At 35.1% G+C, this 23845-nt stretch overlaps 1 protein-coding gene across 27 annotated transcripts in view; it reads left to right on the top strand.

Annotated features, from left to right (window-relative positions):
* The window catches only part of Klc (kinesin light chain), a 187686-nt gene extending 166892 nt beyond the window's left edge, over nt 1-20794 (top strand). For 17 of the 27 annotated variants that reach the window (XM_069321609.1, XM_069321607.1, XM_069321608.1 and 14 more), the window contains 3 exons: nt 14417-14547; nt 17434-17488; nt 18161-20794. In XM_069321609.1, the coding sequence (XP_069177710.1) occupies nt 14417-14547; nt 17434-17488; nt 18161-18211 (237 nt within the window). In that variant the 3' untranslated portion in view covers nt 18212-20794. Of the gene's footprint in view, nt 1-522; nt 5493-14416; nt 14548-17433; nt 17489-18160 lie in introns of those variants that run through there. The other 10 variants (XM_069321626.1, XM_069321613.1, XM_069321630.1 and 7 more) reach the window with 3 other exon arrangements.
* Nucleotides 20795-23845: the final 3051 nt, after the last annotated feature.

Raw genomic sequence — 23845 nt, 5'->3', positions numbered from 1 at the left:
ACTGCTCTTCATTTGCAGACGTTCTGAACACGTTGATGAAGGTGGTGGGATCTGATAGTCATCAACTCGGCTTACTGGTATCTCATTAGTGTGTGTGCGCAGATAAGGAGGAAGATTTCGGTGCCAACTGGGCTGATTGTCTTGGGTACTTCAACAAATGAGTCAGAATAGTGTATAGAGAGAGATGTGGTTGAATTTATATAAGAAACATTAGAAAAGATGAATATGGTTGATAATTGGAGTAATTTATTGAGCATTTTGTCTTAAACTGAGCTGTTATCAGTATGCAATATCTAAGTAGCATTACTGTATTTGACTTTGAATCTTGAAATGTTCTTTGATAAAGTGGATTCCTAAGCTTTCATTTGATTATAAAAGAGTAGCTTGAGCTATATTTAACTTCATTGTTGCTTTGATGAGTAAATTAAAAGCTTGACTATCCAAGTGGCAAACAGCTGGGGTGGCACAGATTCTTTCATCATTCCCAGACTGATGGCTCAGGTGCATTCTCTTTCTCCCCAGCCCCCAAACTTCCCTTCCCCCATGGGGTCTACCACTTCACAAAGATCGCAAGACGACGCACGCCACACCGGTATTAAAAAAATCTTCCACGCTTTCGGCTTTCAGTCCTGAATGAAGCACAAGCAGAATGCGCTCAACCCACGCCTGTCTTGGACTCTTTATTTTTTTATTTTATTTTAAAAGACGCTGGCTGGTGGCTGGTAGTGTAGAACCCTCCTCTCCAACCCCTCCAGAGACATAGTCTGCTGTATAGGCAGTTATCCCAGCTGAGAATGGCCTGAGCATTGGGTTGTCATATTTTTAGGGTTTTATTTATTTATGATATTTAAAGTAATGTGTTCTGAAGCCTCTGCAGTTTCCTCATAGTAGAATAATTGTTAAAGTATATCGGTGAGCACTAGTTTTAACTGAAGCACTGTGTACTATGTCCGTCATATGCTCAGACACACTTCAGCTTTAGTCATTCTTAGTGTGCATTATCTTAGTTTCCTGGACAATTATTCATTTGCATCCAAGAGAAAAAGATATATAGTATTTGTTGCATTGATTTAACAAGTTAGTGATTTGGTAGGAGCATACTTGAATTGGGGATTGCATTCATCTTTAACATTTAAACAATTAGCATGTATCACCTAAATTCTTGCATTCATAATTCTTTTACTAACATTAAATTATGTTTAAATGTTTAACATTAAATTTAGTTTAAATGATAAAATAGCTAAATAAAAAAAGTTTATGTAATTGTGATCATTCCCATTTTTTAGTTCTTTTCCCATTCACTAACATGTTAAATGTTTAATACAGATATCAGCATGTCTATTAGAATATCAAATAGCTTTTTAAATCCCAACACCATTAGAGGATGACTTTGTGAAGCCTCAATGTGGGTAAGCAGTTGCCAGCCTCGACAGCGTCCACAACAGTGTGTTCTGGTAAAACAAATCAAAATCCATTATAACAGTGCATAGGGATGTAACGTAACAAGAAAGTATTAATAAAACTCCCAGGAAATGTGTCAGTTTTGAAGTACAGTATAGTTGTTGTTTTCATGTTGGCATGATGGAAAGTGTTCTTTATCATTTATTCTGGCTTAAACACAAATTTAATGAAGCATATAAGAAATATATTGCATTTTGTAGAAGTGGGATATGATTATTTTCGTAATTACTCGTTAACTTTATAAAGATGCAGTATATAGTACATGCAAATTTAGTTCCATTACAATTTCTTAGCAAGCTTCACTATTATATTTGGAAGAATATTTTTAAGAGACTATTAATGACTAGTAAAACACCAAGCATGTGCATGATATGAAGATAACTAAATACTGTAAGTTGACTGGTCAAATGTTGAATTCTTTTAGCCTCCTATAAGATGATGGATATTGGTGATTTGTTTTGCCGTAACACAATGTGCCCCACACGTCCTCCCGCACCTCACCCGAGAGTCTGTTTCACCTGTGTTGTTGCTGTATTGATATATTATTTATTTGTAGTCAGCATTATTTTATAGTGTACAGGGGAAAAGCCCACTCACCTTTATTTCTACACAGATGCATTAATTACTTAAATTTGTGTTTCACCATTTTGTTTCCTCTCGCCCTCATGAGCAATGTATTGCTGTTGTCTGTCTAGTGGCCACCTCTTCAAATTCCCACCAACTCTTTCAATTATAGTTTCAGTATGAAATATGTTGTCAATTTTAGGCAATAATGTCTTTCATAAATTTGTAAAAAAATATATATATAATATATATATATATGTATATATTATATAATAATAATAACAGCTGTTTTAAATACATATTACACGCACACACACACACACACTCACTCTCTCTTTCACTCATTATAGCATTTACATAGCTTGGTATCTCATGTGAATTATGCTAAGGTACTTGTTAATTTGGAGGTTGTGTTAGACAATAAATTAGCATGGTTGCCATTATTTTCTTTATTGCCTTTTGAGTGTGATGTTAGATTTATTTTCCATTAACCAAAGATAGGTAACAAAGTCAAATGATTGAATTGGGCCAGATTTTCAGCACTAATTGCAGGTAAGGAATGCCACAGATGGTAGTACTTGACTGTTGTATTCCTATGCATATGAGAAGTGAATATGGGTTTAATGTGGAGTTATGTTACATGTTATGTACAAGAATGTGCTTCCACAGTTTTCAAAGTCAATTTAGTGCTTGTTGGTACTTTAGTTACACTATGAATAGATTATTTTATCGTTCAGTTATTTAATCTGGTTACATTAATAATATACAGTACTGTTTTTGGAGATATGGGATAGTGTTTGGAGGACACTAGCTCATGATGCTGGTTCATTTTAGGCAAACTGTTGCATATTTACTCTTTGGCAACTATTTAAGTATATGAAGAAAAATTACAAAGTTAAATTTCTAAAGTATAGTATGCTGTAATACAAATGTGTAAGATTTGGAAACTTAGAATAAAACTGAAGTAGGTACTTGAACCTTTTTTTTTCTCGTGTACTTGTGATAACACCGGTAATCCTATTTAGTAAAGGTTTTCAGTGAAAAGCATATGTCCATTGGGGCTTAGTGTGCCGATAATATTTTCTACCCCTCTTATTGCATAACATTCCGTCACTTATGACTTGCTTCAGATAACTACCTTATATCAAAGTTTTCAGTGGATGTACTGTATTGATATGTACAGGTAACTTTAAAGTGCAGTAATTTTGTTCATGTGCAGACAAGGGACCATCACTATAGAATATAAAGTCATCCTTATTGTAGTTTACAAGTTGGAACTCAGGTTTCAGGATTATCCATATGTAGAAATGTTCTGAAACATCTCTCTTGCTGAATCCAAGAACGACCTTAATATTTTATTGGGTCATCTTACTGATGTGGCTGTCTAAATTTATAGCAGTCATAGTTTACTTGTTAATTAATTACCCAGGTCATGTATTATGTGGACCTTCACTAATATTGTCAAAAGATACACAATCCAGTTTTTTTAGTGATAATCTATAAAAAAGTAATTTGAGTTAATGTTAACCTTATGAATTAATCTTATAAATGTATTTTATAGTGGCCAGTAATAAAATATTACACGGTATATAATATTCCCAGGTTGGTGCCGGCTTTTGATAATTACTTGGTAATTATCATGATATGGTAATGGTATGGCACAAAGCTCTTGAATCATATTAATGGTAATCCTCCCAACACCATACTTTTAGAAACGTTTCCTCCATTGTGCCTTTGATGGTGGAAATAATTTATTTAATACAGATTTTTTTTATTGCTATACAATATGTTGTGTTCTATCAACATAATCGTCCTTGACACTTTTTCAAGTGCATTTACTCATATATCTTATACAGTACTTTGTAGTAAAAATATACTTAGTACTGGACATTTGCTTTTCATCTTTTAACTTGTCCATTGGTGTTAACCTGTATGATTGATTGAATAGAGCACAAAGTGCTGACAATGCTGTAAAGAAACACCAAGTAGATTATAAATTTATTGGAGAAAATTATTTACGTATAAGAGCTTTATTAAGCCCTTCAAATAAAAAAAAATGTCGACTCCGGTAAAGTTCTTTTAACTTTTTTTTTGACGTGCATGATAATGCAACATCCCAAGTTGAAATATTTAAAATACATAAATATATGCAGAATTGAAGTTTGATGTGTGGGTCAGCTGTAGTTAATTGCATGTTCATGTGCACAGCAAGCACTATCGCAACGTTTTGAATTTAGTGGAGCTGGTAATAAAAAATAACATTGCAGAACATGTAGAATTAGGAATGAATTTGAAGAAAAAGTTACAATTGTGATTTATGAAGAAAATGTTAAATTTAAAGTGTGTTCAAAGTTAGCTGGACATGTTATATATTAATACTTGGTTGTGTTCATAAAGAATTTAATAGTACAGCACTTGCAGACCTATATGCATTATAGTCACAAGTTTATTTACTGCTTACCGGTACATAGTTTAAATTTCTTGCATTGAATCACGAAACTAGTTTTGTATGCAGGAATCGGAGTTTTCCTTAGGTTTTGTTTGCTTGACAGACTGGTTTCATTTATAAACATTTAATTCATATGGAATCCTTTGCTTCATTTAACCATGTAAAGCTGAAACACCAATTTTCTGCAACCATACTTTTGTACATGTAAAATTAAACTGAAAAACTTATGTTTTTTAGGAAGTTACATTAGTACCCTTTATATGCATTTGAGGATCAGATGTAAATGAGAAAGATACATGACATTAATCTCAATTATTGTATTCATTATTCCTCTTAAGGAAATTGAATGGCAGGATTTGTATTTTTAAAGTTAAATCAGCATTTTGGCCTTAAACATAACTTAATTGCAAGGTTTTGCAGCTGAGTAAAATTTATTTTGATGCTTTGGAAGGTCAAGGCTGCTATTTTGTATTCCTTGCGTCAAGGCTTGAGCTCTCACACATTGTGAATTTTCCAGCGATACTTAGAGATAGTGCACGTAAATTATTTTGTATTTTTGTTGTTTAAATGCACATTTTATTTTTCCTAGCCAAGCTGTATGTGATATGTTCTTCTCTGTACTTAATACAACTGCTGTTTTGTCTGATATTTTGTTCAGCTTGTTAGCAAGATGTCAAGTTTTAAGCCACATTTAGTTTGTCAATCTTTTGAATAGGAAATGTAAAGTCCAATAGGTTCCCCCCCCCACAGCTTAAATGGTAGGTCTTGTAACAGGTTGAGATACACAGAGGTTTGTATAGTTCGGTCAAGACTTTAAGCATGTTCATTCCTTGGTGCTGGGATATTTGTTTGATGTATATCATTCATTACAACAGCATAATCTCTTTATCACAGCAACTTGGCAAGTTATGTTACACATGCTTTTTTTGAACTCTATTCAAGATGCTCATTTGTTCCCGTACCAAAATTAAATAGTGACACTTGTGTACCTTATCAGAAATAAATCATGTGAGCTAGATATTTTGTTTGCTTTTCTCCTTGTGTGTATTTTGATTTTGTTTGTTTTACTGGCTTTGTAATGATATTGGTATGACATTGCATGTTGAGATTCTTGCATGCGAGTGTTACGTGCACGTTTAATGTGGCGAATGTTCGGATGGTTTGTGTAGGAAATGTTTTAGTATCAGTGTTTTGGTTCCTGAATATCTGAATCATTTGTAGACAAGGCTACACATGTACAAGTTATAAATGTTCTCTATCTATATATGTAATTTTTTCTATCTTTGAATAGCTTTGTGTTAAGTTTTGATAATAAGTAATTCAGATATTGATGAAACTTGTACTCTCTACTTCTCTCTGCTCTTACAGCTTGATTACATGTCATAGCCCTTCAGTTATTTCAATAAAAGGAGGTGATGTAAAAGGTTTTATCGGACCAAATACAGAACTAGTAATCGGTTTGGGTTGTGTTCTCTTGATATACAAAATTTATTTAAAAAAACAAGCTGTTGGATAGCTTTCTGTTAATGTGGTATTCATAGTGCTTTTTTTTGATCAGCCTTTTATAATGTGCTGCACTTTTGATAAACAACATTTTTCAGAAAATATAAGAATAATTAAAGTGATCTAAATGATGCATCTTTTATATATAACTAATTTAACTTTTTATTTGGCCAATTTATATTCTCTTGAGTTTCAGAATGGTAGTCTGTGATGAGAAAAATTTATCATTACTAATACTATGTATGTGAAGACAAAGGTAACCCTAACTAAACCATAGGTGTAGTTTGTTGCACAGTGTTCTACATTGAGTGCACTTCCCCCATCCTCTTGCAGGTGATGGACAAGTAAAGGTGGCGGTGTATTTCTCTAACTGTGTATGTAGGCAGTTTTCATGTCTTTAATGTTGTGTTAATTAACTGTAAGTAGAATAATTTGTCCTCAGAATAGTAACCAAAGAATCATTTGCAAGATTATTAGTTTGTGGACATACTTTAAAGTACAGTACTTAATATTAAGGATTTGCCTTTTTTGATTTTCATTTTATTAAACAATTCAATTAATAAACTATATAGTTGCTCCTGTTTGTGAGTACAGAGGAGTTGAGATTATAAAAGTTTAATGTTTGCATATCATGGTGCACATAATTGACTAGATACTTCAGAGTTAGTGGTGGAGGATATTTGAAGTTATTTCTTATATAATTAAATCTCCATACAGCATTTGACAAATAATGTTTACTCGATAAATGTAGGCTTTGTTGAGATAATATATGGTAATACATTATTCCTTTTCTCTTAAAACAAAAATAACTATTATTACTCTTATCTATAACAAGTTTCTTGGTTTCCATGTAGAACCCTCCTCTTAAAACTGTTATTCTGGTATTTTTGTGAATGTTCATTCATAATGCGGTATAATAGGTTACTCTAATGAATAATGATATTTTCTCCATAACATGTTTTATCGAGATGGAAAGAATGTTTTTCAGAAAGTAGATATACTCTTGCTCCCGAGAGGTTGTTGCTCTAGTTTGATGGCATTTATTGTAATCCATCCCTTTTTGAGCTGGGTGTTGCCTCCGTGTTCCTTAAGGTGTTTCCTGTATAGTGTCTGGATTTAACAGCCCCCTCTGCAATTCATCAGGCCTCTCTGGTCTGGCATAATTTGCTAAAGTTGTAAGAAACTACTTCTGAAATGAACCCGAATGTTTGTGAGTTCACCTTCACAGCCTGGTTGGTTACATTAAAAGGTCCCAGTTTCTCCTGGTTGGCAGACAATCGTTATTATATTCCCTGAAAAAATGGCTCATTTCTGTCTCTTGAGTATTATGAATTGGCAAAAAGCCACCTAGAACTTTAATGTGTTATTTTGTGGGGTTTCACCTTTGAAGCACTTAATGGAGCTGTATTTGCAACTCTTTCTTGTAACACGGGTTTGTATCGGCTTCATATCCAGTTTCCCATTTTGCCAGTGGTTTTACCCACTGTGGACCACAAGGCTTAGACTTGTTCAGTGAAGGCTTGCCATTCTTTTTTTGCTCTGGACATTTTACAGTATCAATACATGAGGAGAGTTTCCATATTTTGTGTTCCTTGTCCTTATTTACTGGGGTATCTGTTGCAGATACCTTGCCAAAACTTTTGCCCTTTCCTTTGAAGTGTCAGTAATGGATTTCTATGCTGTGCATCACGCCTTAGTCACTTCCAGGAGAGTGCTGATAGTTCTTTTTACTGTTCACTTCTGTTTTCCACTACTGTTTTTCTGGTTTTGGATCAGGCAATAGCTGGTGCAGGAGCATTTCTTCAGCCTCTCTGGCAGGTATTATGGCTGTGATCTTCTTGTTCCATTTTGTGGGCCATTCTTTCAACATTTTTCTCAGGCTTAAGGAAGAAGTAAGAGTGCTGGTGGGGGTTAAACTATCATTTCACTCATCTTCAAAGTCATAGCCTCTCCACTATTCATCTTAGTTCAATACCCAAAGAGGTTTCTTTTATTATCCCTTCCATGGTAATCTTCAGTCATGGTGTGGTGAATGACAATGAGGAGTATTTTGGCAAGCATTGCCCCGAGATACTTGGACATTAGACATAATGTTTAGGCCTTCATTAGGCTTGGTCTTCTCTGACTTGGCAGGTATCCGTAGTTCCTTCCAAGCTGACCGTGTCTGGACTATCATTCACAATATGTTGTGCAACAGAAGAGGGTCATTGTAATTACTCAGTACAGTATCTCCTAGTGGCATCCAATTAAGGACTTTCTGGATCCCCAGTTTATCTTTTTGCCTCTCTCATTTATCACATTCCTTGTCCGACTTTACCAATAACTACTGTTTACCAGGTTTGACAGACAGATTCAAGTCAGTTTTGGCTCATTTCCGTGCATCTGTGGGACAATGAGTGGCATAGTTCAGCTGTTGGCCAGGATTCAAAGTAGGCCATATCCTCTGCCACTTTCAGAGCTTTTCCATTTGGGATAAGCTTGGTGTCTAGCCATATTTGGGTTGTACTTTGTCAATTCTGGATTCTCTGTGACTGGTTAAGTACATTAATGACTTGGGTAATTTGGGCCTCCAGTTGTTAGTTTGGATGACATTTTACTGTACTCGCCTAGTTGTGCTTGCAGGGGTTGAGCTTTGGCTCTTTGGTAGTACTGTGTCCCTCTCCCACTGTGCTCTCCCACTTAGCAGATTCAGCTTCACTAAAATTCACATCAGTGATTCATTTCTTCAATAGAGGGAGCTCCTGTTTGCTCCCTTTTCCTGTGGGGCAGATACTCTGAATAGCCTCATTTCTAGATTCTCTGGGTTTAGTCCTCGGTGCAGATGACATTTTGGGAGTGTCCATTATTCCAGTGGATGGCATCATCCAGTTCTGTTCAATTCTGATAGAATATGAGATGGACAGAGACTCCTGGATTTGTGAGAAGTTCAGCAGCCCTCGCATCTCTTCACCTCTGTGGAATCATCAGTGGGACCTCATTTGCATTCTTCCTCCAGTCTATCTCTAGTCTGTTGCTGGCTCAATCCTGGTCCGTAGCCCTTCTCAGGTTTCTTGCTCATTCCCTTTTCTATTTCATTCCTTAAACTGCCTCCCTTCAGGCAATTAGTGGCTTACTTTTACCTGGGATGTCAGTATCTACCAAGTGTCCCGAGTTTTTGAGCTGGTTATTTTAGTGTCTCATTTGTGTCCTCGGCACCAGTATAAGGTGGCTTAACAGGTTGTTCATTATTGGTCTTTACTCTGCCATTTGGCCTCTTTCTGTGCCAGTGGTCATGTCTTAGCTATATGTGGAGCACTTTCTTGAGCCTAATATCGTCACCACCTACTAATCTGCTTTGACAGAACCCCATTCCTTTACTTTTGTTGTGAATCTTTAATCTCTCAAATTCCTTCGTTATTTGGGTTCCTTTGTTAAGTTGACACTGAGCTCTATAAGTTCCGTCATTATGCTCTCGAATCTGTTTCTGTGGTGCAGTGTTAATTTTTAGGTTATGCTTCCCAAGCTGTTGCTCTTTTGTCAATCTTGTTTCCTTGGCATCTTATTCCAGGGCCTGCCAGGCTCTCTGGTTATGTCAGAAGAACCTTGGTGAATTATATCTTTAACATCACTTGACATGTCTTTTAGCTCATGTATTGCTATCCTGAAGGATACCTAGAAATTTGTTAATGGTCTGTGATGTACTATAAAATGATCTTGCTGGTTTGACACTTTCTTTGATAATTACTTGCCACATTAATCATACATATTCTGTGTAAAATGGAATTTTTACAATTAATGATGTAGATAGATGGGAGTAAACATTACTCTTTTTATCATGAAGGTATCTTGATGTGATGCAGCATGAGCACAAATATAATCCGTAGACATTGCCATGGTGTAGCGGCAATGAAACTTTCCTTTCAAGCACAACCTTGGTTCAATCCTGAGTAGGGCGAGACAATTGGTATGTGCACTTGGCAGTAGTTGGGGAACAGAATATAAATAAATCGTGGGATTATTATCCGGGAAAATACGAAACTGACTGGTTCCAGTTCCTGACACAAGTTGTAAAAACTAACATTATAAAAACATAAAAAAATACAGAATGTGTTTCTTACAGCAGGAGCACAAGATTGGACCTATGTATCAACTCTGTATGTGTGCATGCTTGCATTCATGCATATGATAATCCTCACTGTTTATACACTACTAATACATGTACAAATTGAATGCCACTTACTGACAAAAACAGAATGCATTGTAAATGTACACTTTTGAGATTAATAACCTTGAACCTAAACATATTTAGAGCTTCTGTAGGTTGGTATGCTTATGAATGATTAAAATCATACAGAGTCGGATGCTTGTTACATTGTGAGTGGGCTGTCATGTACGTACCTAAATGTGTGCAGTGAAAGGTCTAAAGTCACACCTCATAGATATTGGACCTGTTGCATTTTTACCCTCTGACTCTCCATAATGCAATACGAAGTGAATCATGTTTGCTTTGACCACCATGCATTCACACTAATTTCACATTTACCCCACTCTGCATACAAGAGTTGTAAACAAGTGGAATGAGTTTGAACCAGGGGTAGTGGAAACATGTATGAAGTAGTACCAGGTAATAATGTGGTATAAAGGCACCAGATACAATAACAATGAAGAGGGGCTTTACAGCTAGACCTTGCTTCCACTTTACACATTATGTAAACACAAGTGCTTACTCATTCTCACAATGTAATAAGCATCCATTATGTATGCATCTGTGTATACACACACACACACACACATGCATGTGGGTATGTCGTAATTCTGTATACATTTTGTTAAATTGGTAAAAGTACTGTACAGTATATTTAAAACAGGTCAAGGCAATTTAGTACAATTTAGTAAGGTTATTAAGGTACAATTAAGAACAGATAAATTGGATTATATTTTGGAGAGCTTATATTGCATGTTACTGGGTGTTTTTTCCTAATAATGCAAATCCACATGGGGGGTTCCTTGTGTGTTAATTCCTTGGTTCATTTTTCTTAAGAGAATGGTGGTTCTGTACTGTAGTTAAATTAGATTGGTTGCCGAATTTCACACCAAATTTCATAGTTCACAAAAATACTCTTAATGTATATACAGTAGAATGTTTTGGCTGCAGTTAAATAAAGAAATTAAGAAAGAGGTATTCTTCATGCAAGTGGAAGTACAGTAGTGATGAAACGAGAGAAAAATGTAAAGGGAACTATGGAATGTTTGTAAGAATCGAGCCTGGGGTTTTGGAATGTGCTGTGACTTGCAGTAGAAGTATCTACCGTATAATAATTGGTGTGGAGTGAAATTAACCATCATTACCAAACACTACATGAATGAATGAATGAATTCAATAGCTGGTAAGGGGACGTTTTCTACACTTAATGGAGACTTTGTGCATCTTGCAAGAAATTCCATAAAACTTTAATTCTTCTATAAATACAGTACTTTGTATTGGAGTTTTTATTGCTTTACAAAGACTAGCTTGGTCATGAGTGACTGGCACCTCTGTTGCAACTCGCTTTAGTCTACTTTGTTAAATACTTGTGTTTGTAATCTTTATAACTGGAGTATTGTTATCTGCACCCAGGTCTTGAATAGGGGAACTATAAGGAATTAACTACTCAAATTATGTATTTAAATGTTTTTCCAGAAATGTATTATTGAGGTGGTGTTGGGAGTGTGTGATGTGCATGATATTTTATGAAGAGATTGGTAGTACATAGTGTTATATGCATGAGTAGACTAGTGGCAGCAACCCTCCTCCTGGTCCTGTCTCACAATGGTGGTGGTGGTGGTGGTGGTGAAGGTTAATAATACTGTACCTTTAGTTACAGTGGCAGGGGTGATGTCCACATGATCTTTCTGCTTTTGCAATATATATATATATGTATGTATGTATATATATATATATATATATATATATGTCGTACCTAGTAGCCAGAACGCACTTCTCAGCCTACTATGCAAGGCCCGATTTGCCTAATAAGCCAAGTTTTCCTGAATTAATATATTTTCTCTAATTTTTTTCTTATGAAATGATAAAGCTACCCATTTCATTATGTATGAGGTCAATTTTCTTTTATTGTAGTTAAAATTAACGTAGATATATGACCGAACCTAACTAACTCTACCTAACCTAACCTAACCTATTTTAATAGGTTAGGTTGGGTTAGGTAACCGAAAAAGGTAGGTTAGGTTAGGTTAGGTTAGGTAGGTTAGGTCGTCGAAAAAGAATTAATTCATGAAAACTTGGCTTATTAGGCAAATTGGGCCTTGCATAGTAGGCTGAGAAGTGCGTTCTGGCTATTAGGTACGACATATATATATATATATATATATATATATATATATATATATATATATATATATATATATATATATATATATATATATATATATATATATATATATACACATATATATATATATATATATATAAACTATATAACTAACTATATATATATATATAGTTAGTTCAGTATATATATATATATATATATTTATTTATTTAGGTTTTTATGGGGACGTGACTGCAAATGTTATGTTAACATTGCTGATTTGTAGTGTATCAAATACAGTACACACATTTTCAAGTCTAAATTTTGTTGTGTGTAGGGTTGGGGGGAGGGGGATGTCCTAAGATTGATCTTACCATATTTTAAGAACTTCTCCAGTGATAAGCTATTATTATATACTGTACCTCCAATTTCTCCAATTTCTTAAGCATCTTATATCATGCAAAATATTTAGTTTTTATTTGTACTCATTTTACCTTCTAATATATTTTCATTATTTTCATTATTCAAAAAAAAAAATCCAATATCGGGCAATTTTTTCTTTATTCATGTAGAGTAAAAGTCTGTCATTATTTTGTATTATTATTCCAGTAATCTAAAAATTTTCTGGTTTAACTGAAATATTAACCAGACTGTTGTAACAAAGTTTGGTACTGTATATGCTAAATAAGACAAAATTAAATTAATATAAAGGAGGTCCTATACACAGAAAAATCTGTCTTTGAAAGATTGCATTGATTTCCTCTGTATACATGACCAAATTGTTGCAGCTCTGCGCACCCATGTGACCAAACTCGTGTCACTTGAATTGGGGGCACAGCACTCCACAATCTCGATTATTGCTTCTTCCCATCTTCCATCATAACACATCAGATAGTATTACATCACACTCATTCACACTCGCTTGCACTTACTCACTCCATCTAACAACTTCCTCTCATTTGTGATAAATAGAAAATTTGAGTAGATGAGAAAATGCAAATTTTATACCTTCCTGAATAAGTGTGCTGTGTGGGGAAAAAATTTATGCTATGAAAAAATACACAAGACTGACATGGGAGAATAACATCTGGAATGGGTGAACGGCTCTTTAGTTTAAGGCGACTGTATAGCACAGAAAAAAGTATTTGAGTTAATTTGGTGCAAAAGGACAACACATTTTGCCGACTGTTTGATATTTTCAGTAATAGAATCAAATGATCCACTCTAGATGAAGCAAGTTGAAAACAGAGTCGATGATTGAAAGAACGAACGAGGTGCAGTATTTTTGTAGTAAATGATGTAGAGTGGTAGTAATGTACAAAACTTGTACACATGTGAAAAGATACCCTTAGGCATGTTAAATATGAATGTAGTATTTCTTTTTATATAAAATAGATTGAATATCTAAAATTTTGAGAATTATGGATGATTGAAAATGGACAAATATTTTGGTACTCAATTTGAAGTACAATACTGTATATAAATATTGATTAGATTTGAGGATAGTAATATTGAAAGAGAGCAAGCATCATACAGAACCATAAAGTAAATGGCATCATTACAAAACATTTGATGAAATAATTCATCTTTGCAATGAAGATTACAGCCTATAATTTTCTTAAAGTTGGAGTGTGTTCCTGAAATAGTGGTGAAAGAGTAGTTGTGAAGAAATACTGTACAGGGAAAGTTAGTTGTAGATAAGTATGTGATATGAAAAGCTGTTGGATTGAAGAGCATATCAGACAGACATTGATTAGATGCTTGCTAGAGTGAAAACTTGTAGTGGAAGAGGAAAAACAGGAGGACCATGTGGCATGATATGGCAAATAAAGGAACAGAATGAAAGAAGTGATCTTTTCTTTTTGGTAATCTTTTCACACCTTAAAGTAGGTGTGCAGAACTTAATTTTGCAAATAATAAAATAAGGGTATGATTATGAATGTGTGTTGCTTCGAATGTGGGAAGGGTCATTTAAATTACAGTATATACAGTTGAAGCCTATTGTTTTATATCTTGGACATCCTCTTCACTGTTTGTTAGTCATTTATGAGTATTATTGAAAGAGATGCTACTAGTTATTGCACTGTAACTCCCACCACTACCACTGTTGAGGGAGATGAGTCAGAGATGTGATGCAGTGTTTGCCACATAGTATGAGTATGGTCGTCTTCGGAGATCCAGTTCATTCTCCAAGTTGCGAGCTTCAATACGACGATCTAGTGCCAAGCTGGTGCATAAACTACGAGGACGATTAGATGTTGATGGCGAAGACACAGACTTAAGGTAAGAATGTTTTTTATATCTGTTTAGATCATTTTTCATTCAGCTTGTCCTAAATTAAATGGGGGGGAAGGCACTCTGTGTCATATAGTATATATATGTACATTATATATACCTGTATATATTTGTTTTCAATACTGCATTCATTAGTTTTCCTTAAGTTTATTAAATTGCAGTGTTTGAAAGTAAATCTTAAATAAATCATAAATAAAATATGCATACCTAAGTATAAGTGTTCAAGTATACACGTATATAGAGAATCTTAAGATTTTGAAAGCAATAAACTTGAAAAAAAAAAATTATTTAAACAGCTCCATCTGTTTAAGGTAAGTTTGTCACTTGTTTGCATTTACCAACCATTGGGTTTTGCAGATTTTTGTCGTTATGCTTAAAAAAATCACTGTTATTAATGAACTCTAGTATGAAAAAATGCTTAAAATACACACAGCATGAACTGTTCCATATAGCTGGCTGTTATAGTTTTGCACCCTTGTTGTGGTTCTGATGGTAGAACATAGATTTTGCTCAAAAGTAGTAGTATTAAAAAAATGCAATTGAAAGTGGAACAAATTAAAATCATTCGAGCACAGTGTGTGAATAATGAATATACATGTGCATGCATACATACATACATACATGCATGCACACACACACTTTTATTTTCCACATGCACAGTGTGTATCTGAGTGAGTTTGGTTGCTATGTTTAATTACCCAAGTGTAGTTACAAGACGAGATGTATGCTCATGATGTCCCGTCTTCCCAATAAGCTGTCATGTGAAGCTTTGAAATTACTAATGGTTTTAGCGTCCACCACAACCTCACTTAAATTGCTCCAACCTTCTACAACTGTTAGGAAAAGAGCACTTAAGTATATTTTTTAAGTAATTTTGTTTCCTTAATTCTATGGCCTCTTGTTCTTGAATTTGCAGGTTATAAAAATTCTGCTTTGTCAATTGTATTCCTGTTACTATTTTATGTGGTACTCATACTGGCACTTTCTTCTTTTTATCTTCTAGCTATGGCATATTTAATTCCTCCAGCTTCTACTCGTAGTACTTAATTTTTAGTTCCAAAGCCAGTTAGTAGCACGTCTTTCAACCCTATCTAGTTTATCAGTGTGATTCTAAAGATTCACTGCACCACTGCATATTCCAGTTTTGGCCTCATGAAGGTCATCAATGGGTTTAGTATTTTTCCATCATATATTTAGATGTAAGTCTGAAATTTGCTTGTGTTAGAGTAGGTGCCATGCACAAAATTTTCTATGTGATCTGGAGACGGTTTACTATCCGGAACTATATCTCTGCCTCTCAAAATATCGAGTTGTGTGATGATGCTTGTCACTGATATTTTGCCTTTTACTATGACCCCTCTTGTCTCCAGTGTCAGGCACTCCTTCACCCAGTCCAGTACCCTTTCAGTTATTCCAGTCTTCTTCTCCAGTTTGCCTTTTATGGGGACAGTATCAAAAGCTTTTTGGCAGTTTTGGGAGACAATGAGAAGTAAAAGTGAGATTAGGATGGAAGGAGAAAGGAATAGAAAGGTAGCAGTGTTTGTGAAATATTGTATGTGAAATTTAATTCTTTTAAACTCTAATAAAAGTAAAAATGTAATATAATAATGATGACCAAACCACACATCAGAAGATAGAGAAACGACGATGTTTCGGTTTGTCCTGGACCATTATCAAGTCGTCCTCACACAACTTGATAATGGTCCAAAACGTAATCATTTCTCCATCTTCTGATGTGTGGGGCTTGGTCATCATATCTTCAACCTGATTATTGAGAGTCATTGTCTGCAATATAATAATGTTAAGATGTTGCATAGGGACGTTGTTGAAATTTATTTACTTGGAATTATCGGTAGTTAAAAAATTTCTGTATAGAGGGGGGGGGGAAATATAGCTTTTTCTTTCAGAAATGTCCTTTCTCTATTCATCCATTGCATTAAGAATGATTACATCACCATATAATCTAAGAGGTAGAATATGAAAATCATTGTGCTTGTAAGGGGAGAGTAAATGTATTTGAAAATTCATGAGGAGCATTATACATTTGGTTCTATGAAGCAGATGGGTGCTGCTGATGCTATATATTGTATTATGAATGATATAATGAATGGACAAGTGGTATCTTTACTTCATTTTACTGTTGCTCATATTTTGTCTGGGCTGATGCTCCTCACCTCAAAATCAAAAAATCATCTCAAGATAACCTCATGGGAAACATGGTAGTGAAAATGTATATAGAGTATGTATGTAGAATGCTACTGCTGTGTTGGGGCTTTAGAAACTGGATTTCAGGATATCATTGTAATGAATATATTAGCCAATGGTGGTCAGTGTGGTGCAGATATGCCCTATTTTAAATATTGTACACTATAATTACCCAAGTGTAGTTAGAGGACGAGAGCTATGCTCATGGTGATCCCATCTTCCCAGTATTCATTGTCATATGATGCTTTGAAACTACTGATGGTTTTGGCACCCACAGCCTTCTCACTTGACTTGATCCATTTACCATTCTGCAAACGTGAACTTTCATATTTTTTTTTGCAGCTTTGTTTCCATAGCTTAAATCAATGACCTCTTGAAGTTCCAGGTGCTGAAGTATTATTGTGTATAAATCTATTTAGTGTATTATATCTAACCAATAAGTATTTTTTATTTATCCATAATGAGAAATTATTGATTTATATCAATTATTATATATGCTTTTCATATACTGTATTTACAGTACAGTACAGTACAGTATTTGCATTACAGGCTCGGCAGAGGTAACATCACACATACAGTGTATGTGCAGTATTTATTTTTCAGTAATTACACATCTTGAGATTTAATATTAATTAAAATAAAATTGCATTTATTTATTTTTTGTTTCAGAATGAAGCGGGCAAGTTCAATGTCCGTTCTTAGTGGAGAAGAAAAGTTTAAAGAGGTGAGTACAGTGCTAGAAAATGGTTAGAACAGTAAGTACTTCATGTAGGTTATACATTGCAAAGTAAGGTACATGTGCTGTGTTGTTAAAAAGGAACCTAGAATGGGGCATTGACTTCAAGTACTATATTGTACATATGTCTAAGGATTGTGAATTGGAACGTAGATTGCTATTAGTGAAGTAAGTATAGATGCATATATTTGCTTTGAATATTCATTGCAACAACTAAAGAGTACAGAATACACTTCTCTTTCCATCCAGTTATGCTCTTTAGATCAGCAGATTCATGGGTCTCTTGAGAATGGGGATGGGAGGCATCATTGTAGACTCACGGTTGTGTATGGCTGTATTTCTGAAGACCTCATGCCCTAATTTCCCCACGGCTGTCATAGTGCCATTACAACCACTGTAGAGTTGGATTTGGTCTGTGGGCCCCAATTTAATAGCCCTTATCTAGATGGTGCACAGTAAGAAGGAAACTATTTTTCACCAGAATTTCTTTCTACAGTGGTTTCTTTCATAACCCCTTTGCATATTGACTTGAAATTAGAAACACTTATGGTAAGTATTAGTTAAAGAAAGGTTTCTTTTGAATCTTAAATAGTTTAATCCCCAGTTGGAAAAAACAAACTTTATACAATAGGTAATTTATTTTATTTTAATTCTTTACAGATTCCTCTAGCTCTTCGTGGTCGAGCAGTCAGCTCTGAACACCTATCTTGACCAGCTGCTTCTGCCTTGCCCAGCCTGTGGTAGAGACTACCGCAATGCTTGCTGTTTCTTCTGCCTTTTCTCCATGATCACTGATAGTGAACCCTATTCTAAGAATACCCTGAGGTGTGCTTGTCATAATAATGTTAAAACTGTTGCTGTGATTTAGCACTATCTATATTACCATTTGCCATCCACAAAACAGCTTATATTTGTAATACAGCTCAAGTTCTCAACCAATAAATTTTAGATCTAGGTTGTCATTTGGAGGAAAGTGAGTGATTGCAATATAGGTGACTGCTTGTCAGTTACTAGCCAGCTAACTGCAGCTTCTTGTATCTAGGTACACAAATAAGCAAATTAAAACACCTGAAATCTTTAAGTAATTCAATGATGTGAAAATGAAGAGGCTTAACATGGGTATGTTGTACAGAGCCACAGTAGCTTTAGCTCAAGAAGTGTTTTCCTGCGTTAGGCAGCTGTATGAATTGTATTTTTAATTATTTTGAGATTACGTTTTTGTTTACTTTATTGAATTTTAGAATAGATAATTTTGAATGAGTAGGCCTAATACTGTACACAGTGTGTTTAAAATGTGAGCATGATTAACAAGTATAGTGTCCTTTTGCCAGTTTAATGGAAGACAATATGCAGCTTGTATGCTTCATATTGAAAGTTGCATATATTTTTTGTTTTAGTTCATTACGTATTCCTAAAAGTAAGATACGAGTAACTTTACCAACGAGTCGTGATAAGGAGTACAACCTAACAATTTATAGGTGAATTAACAATAACAAAAGCAAGAAGAGACAGGCATTATAATGGGAAAAAATAAGTTTCATACCATCATTAATATTTAATGACTGGAACAAGTGATTGACGATCAAGACTAGATTTAATATAAATCAGTTAAACATGCTATTATCAACAAACTCTTCCTTGGCATCTATTTCTTAACTCCAAGATGATATGGGTATGATACAACTAATAAATACAGATACACAAACCCCTCATTCTATAGAACATAGTGAGGCTTCACATATATATGCTTATACTTCTCCCATATATTGTAGATATTCAGTAATTTAGTGTTGAGGTATTATGGCTGTATGCTATCAGTGATAGTGGGGGATTGTGGGTAATTTGAATCTTGACACTTTATTTTGCAGTACTGTACCTAATGGCAGCAGCAGCAGCAGTGTGGTAGGTTTGTCGAGAACAGGTTGTAAACATCACAAGGTTCTTTAACGTTAAAAATAGCAATAGCAACTGCTAAGTTCTCTCCCATGGTGGTAAGTGGCAGCCTGGTCTTCCAGTGTTAACAAGGACAGACTTTTTGAGGCAGACTTTAAATTGTGAGAGAGACATGTATGGGTTAGGTAACCAAAACATAGGTTGTTACGATCATATCTGCAGTTAATTTTGGAAAGTGTAGAATAGAATGCGAGTCTTGTTTTGTAGTGAGAACACTGACACTACAATGTTTGGATGTCTAAGCTGCATTTGAAACCAATTAACTGGTATAGTGTAGTTACCAGGAACATTAACTACATATTGTGCTATTGTATGCATATAGTTTTCAAAGCCTCATATTAGCATGTTTCAGGAGCATTCATCTTGAACCCTGACAGTAATTTTGTCCAACATTTTATCAGAATTATATTGCAGTTCTAGTTTTGATTTCTTGCACATGTATAGCCACAAAATGGTCAAGAAATTCCATTTTGTAATTTATTGAACTCATAGCTATTATCCTTTGAGTGAGAAGTATGCATGTGAAAAAAAAAGAATTTATATTTAATATCAGCCTTGTGATTCAGTGTTACTGTACTGGAAGAGCCAAAATGTTACTGTAACTTTCAAATTGCCATTGTGCTGCTAATGACCAAGAAAATGATATTGCATTCCAGGATGATCTTGATAGATATCTAGTCTTTTATTTATGTAATATTTATGTATCTGTTTCAAGTTGGTTAGTTTGACAGTCATGTCATGTATTGTTAGCTGATCAGAATTAATATATTCTGTAAATTTTTGTAAAGTTATGCTATGTAATAAAGGTAATTATTTTAATTTTTTTGTATAAAAATAAATGCTAAACTAAATTTGTAAAGTTATCTTTAGGCTATTTATTGTTATGGAAAAAAGCTTTGTGAAACATTAAGGACTATGCATTATAACTACCTGTGGTAAACTGACGCATGTCCTCTAACAGCTGGACCACACGTTTCTCTTGAAGCTCTGGCTTTAGCAAATCTGGTATATGTCGTTACCTGGAAATAAGATTGTTTCAAAAGACTATTGTAACAAATATTAATTTCCTGGGACAATAAGAGCCTTTACAAAGCTCGGTAAAAAAATCGTGCTATGCTGTCGGTATCCCTAATTGGCCATGTTGTGCACACGTGGTTGTGGTACGAGAATCTTCAGTCTCTTGCATCTGACACAGAAGCTGTAAAGGTTCCACCATCTCGGCTGTCTGAATGTTCACAACTTCAATTTTTGTTAGCTTCATGTCTGCTTTTGTCTGTGCATTCCCACAGTGACACAGCAACCAATGTAGAAAAGTTATCAATAAACAACTTGATGGCTTAACTGACTTTCATTATACAATTCATGTGTCTGCAAGTAAATACATACTGGATCTTTGCTAGTTCATAGCAGTGTATAACAATTGCATGATATATCATTTATATTATGTATTCAATACATGTATATTAATGTTTGAATGTTAAGGTATCACATCTTTCCCCTGCTCTATAAATTCAGACCATATTAACTGCCTTTCCACACAAACACAGGCCCCAAGCAGTACTGGAGCAGTATACAAGTAATGTTCATGAAAGCAAATGATGTCGTGAGTAAGTTGGGGAAACTAGAAAGTTCAGGAGTTGCAGTTGCATGCCAATGCAGTAACAAAACCAAAAAGGAAAGCAATCTTTTTCCAAGTGGCTATCAGGAACGAAACAACATGGGTGGAGAGGTAAGGGCCCTGCTTTTACAAATACAGTTGAGTTTTGAGAAAATACTTTGGCAGATGTGGTCTGTCCACACTCTCGATAATAATCATCACAGACTTGGCAACAATAGTGGAAAAGAGGATTGTGGTATTGGTCATGTACAAACTACCTTATCCCCCCTCAGTCCCAGCAAATAGCAGTAATCTCTGAGAAGAATATGGCAAATACAACAGAAGCGGTATAAATGTTAGTGGCAAGGGAAACAGGATCAAAACTCCTAGTCCTTTGGTGAAAATGATTAGCAGTGAAGGATCCTCATGGTGATGACACATGGAGATCAAAATTGGTGCACATTACTGATAGATATTTCCCAAAGCAGTGTATAATGCAACCAGCAAGCCTTAGTTTTCATTGTGATTGATGATTCATATAGAAGGGTTATCTTGAGAGGATTTCGGGGCTTAGCATCCCCGCGGCCCGGTCCTCAACCAGGCCTTTTTGTTACACACCCCCAGGAGGAGCCTGTAACAGCTGTTTAACTCTCAGGTACCTATTTACTGCTAGGTGAACAGGTGCATCAGGGTGAAAGAAATTGCCCATTTGTTTCTGCCTCCACTGGGGATCGAACCTGGAACCTTAGGACTATGAATCTTGAGCACTGTCCACTCGGCTGTCGGGCCCCTGGTGAGGATTCCGACAATTTTTATAAATTACTTGTGCCTTGGTAACTTGCAGTATTGCTACATATCTTTACTAGTCTATTTTATTACTTTTTTAAACATCCTAGTTAGTAAGCTTTAATATAGAGTGCAGTGCTTATTATGCAAAGCATCAGGTCTGTTTTTTTGCCTTGGTCTTGATGTTCACAAGGTTTGAGAATTATGATTTACATAGATACGCTGCTGCAAGAAGCATAACTTTTTGAGCTTTCTGTCTAAGAACTGGCTAATCTTTCAGTTGGGTGAAAAATCTGAACACACAAGTTAAGCCATTTTTTTCTCTACATACAATTTTCCTGAATATTCATCAGTTGTCTTTGAAACCCAGGTATGCCATCTTCAAATTCTGTGACTTTTAAATTTTATGAATTTCTGACCACTTGTGCTTTTGAAGCTTGACATTTTCTGGCATACAATGCCTGTATATCAATTCTCAACTTGAAGGTATTTAGGTGCACCTGAACTCTATTTCCCAGACCAGCCAGAGATAATTCAGAAAAGTCTTCCAGCAAGATGTTCAACTCTGGGAATACTGCTGCAGTCTCTTGTCTGTCTGTCTGTCTTCCTTCCTTCAACCCCCCCCCCCACTCCCCCTTCCCAAAGACTTCTGGTTATTCTTGAAAGACTTTTTTCACCAATATCAACTAAGGTTTAGATACAACCCTACATGTGTGTTCAATTCATTCAGGTGATGGATGAAGTCACCCAAATAGGCAAATTTTGCAAATCAACCCAGTCATTTAATGCAGTCAACCAACTTTCTTAATTAACTTTCCTTAAGAGAACAAGTGAACAAGTAGGTATTAGTGCACAAACCTCATTTCATCCAACACCTTTGAAAACACCCTCTTGTTCAGGGTACTTGCTTTGATGAAGATTATGATTTTTGATGCAATCCTTGAAAACTAAATGAAACTGCATCTGCATTTCTTAGATTGCTAGAGTTTTCATTGCAAGAAGCATAATTCACAAAAATTACAAGATTGATCTCAGAATGCCAAATAATTCATGCACTTTTATTTAAAACACTTAAAAAGTGACAGTGGATATAATAACAATGTTGGTATGGAATAATGATAGAGTATTGTAAAGACACAGTAAGAAATATAGTTAGACAAACAAAAAATTATTATAATTAAAGCTGGTAATTGAGATATACATTGAGAATTTGCAGTAATTTGGATTGATGTACAATTAATATTTAAGAAAGTACAGTATTGCGTACAAAACTAGTAAATGAGGTATGTACAGTACCATTGAAAACTAGAGGAGGGGTACTCGGCAGTGTCAGGGTTGATCCAGTGCTCGAGGCGACCTAGACACCAAAAGGTCGCAAAATGGGAGGGGATCTCAACCAGCCAGGGACAGTCCTTGCTCTACTATAGGGGGTCTCAAAACTGCAGTCCACAGAACACATCCAGCCTGTCATAAGAGTTTATCCAGCCTACAGCAACCTTTAAGTACAGTGCTGTACTGTAAATATAAATGATAAAAATCATTATTTCCCTTGATTTTTCTCAACCACGCAGTTGGACAGTTGACACATTCAATTCCTGTCTGGCGCGTTCCTTCCTCTATGACACCAAGCCAAAGTGTTATTGGCCTGGCGAACCCTCATTTTCAGTCATGTGCATCATGTGTTTTAAGACACCTCAAACAATAATTATTTATTGTCTGAATCTGAAGTCCATTCTAATAACGGCCTACTCAAGCTTGAAACCTCAGTTTAGCACTATTTTGAAATTAAAAAAGCAGTTCAGTCATTCCCACTATTCTTGTTGTGCAAAACTTTGATTTGTTGATTGTGACTGATATCTCCAATTGCCAGCCTAGAGTAAATGAGTTTTTGTTTCTTGAAAATTTGTATGCTCAGCTGCTTTTCATTGTGTCTAAACTTGTTGTTTGGCAAGCAGTCAGGAAAAATTAATACTGGTGTATTTTTGTTTTGGAATTCTCTCTGATGTTTA

Source organism: Procambarus clarkii, chromosome 10, assembly GCF_040958095.1.
Source record: "Procambarus clarkii isolate CNS0578487 chromosome 10, FALCON_Pclarkii_2.0, whole genome shotgun sequence".
Classification (NCBI taxonomy): domain Eukaryota; kingdom Metazoa; phylum Arthropoda; class Malacostraca; order Decapoda; family Cambaridae; genus Procambarus; species Procambarus clarkii.
The sequence above is the reverse complement of the archived record's forward strand: the minus strand, read 5'-3'. Positions and strand labels throughout refer to the sequence as shown.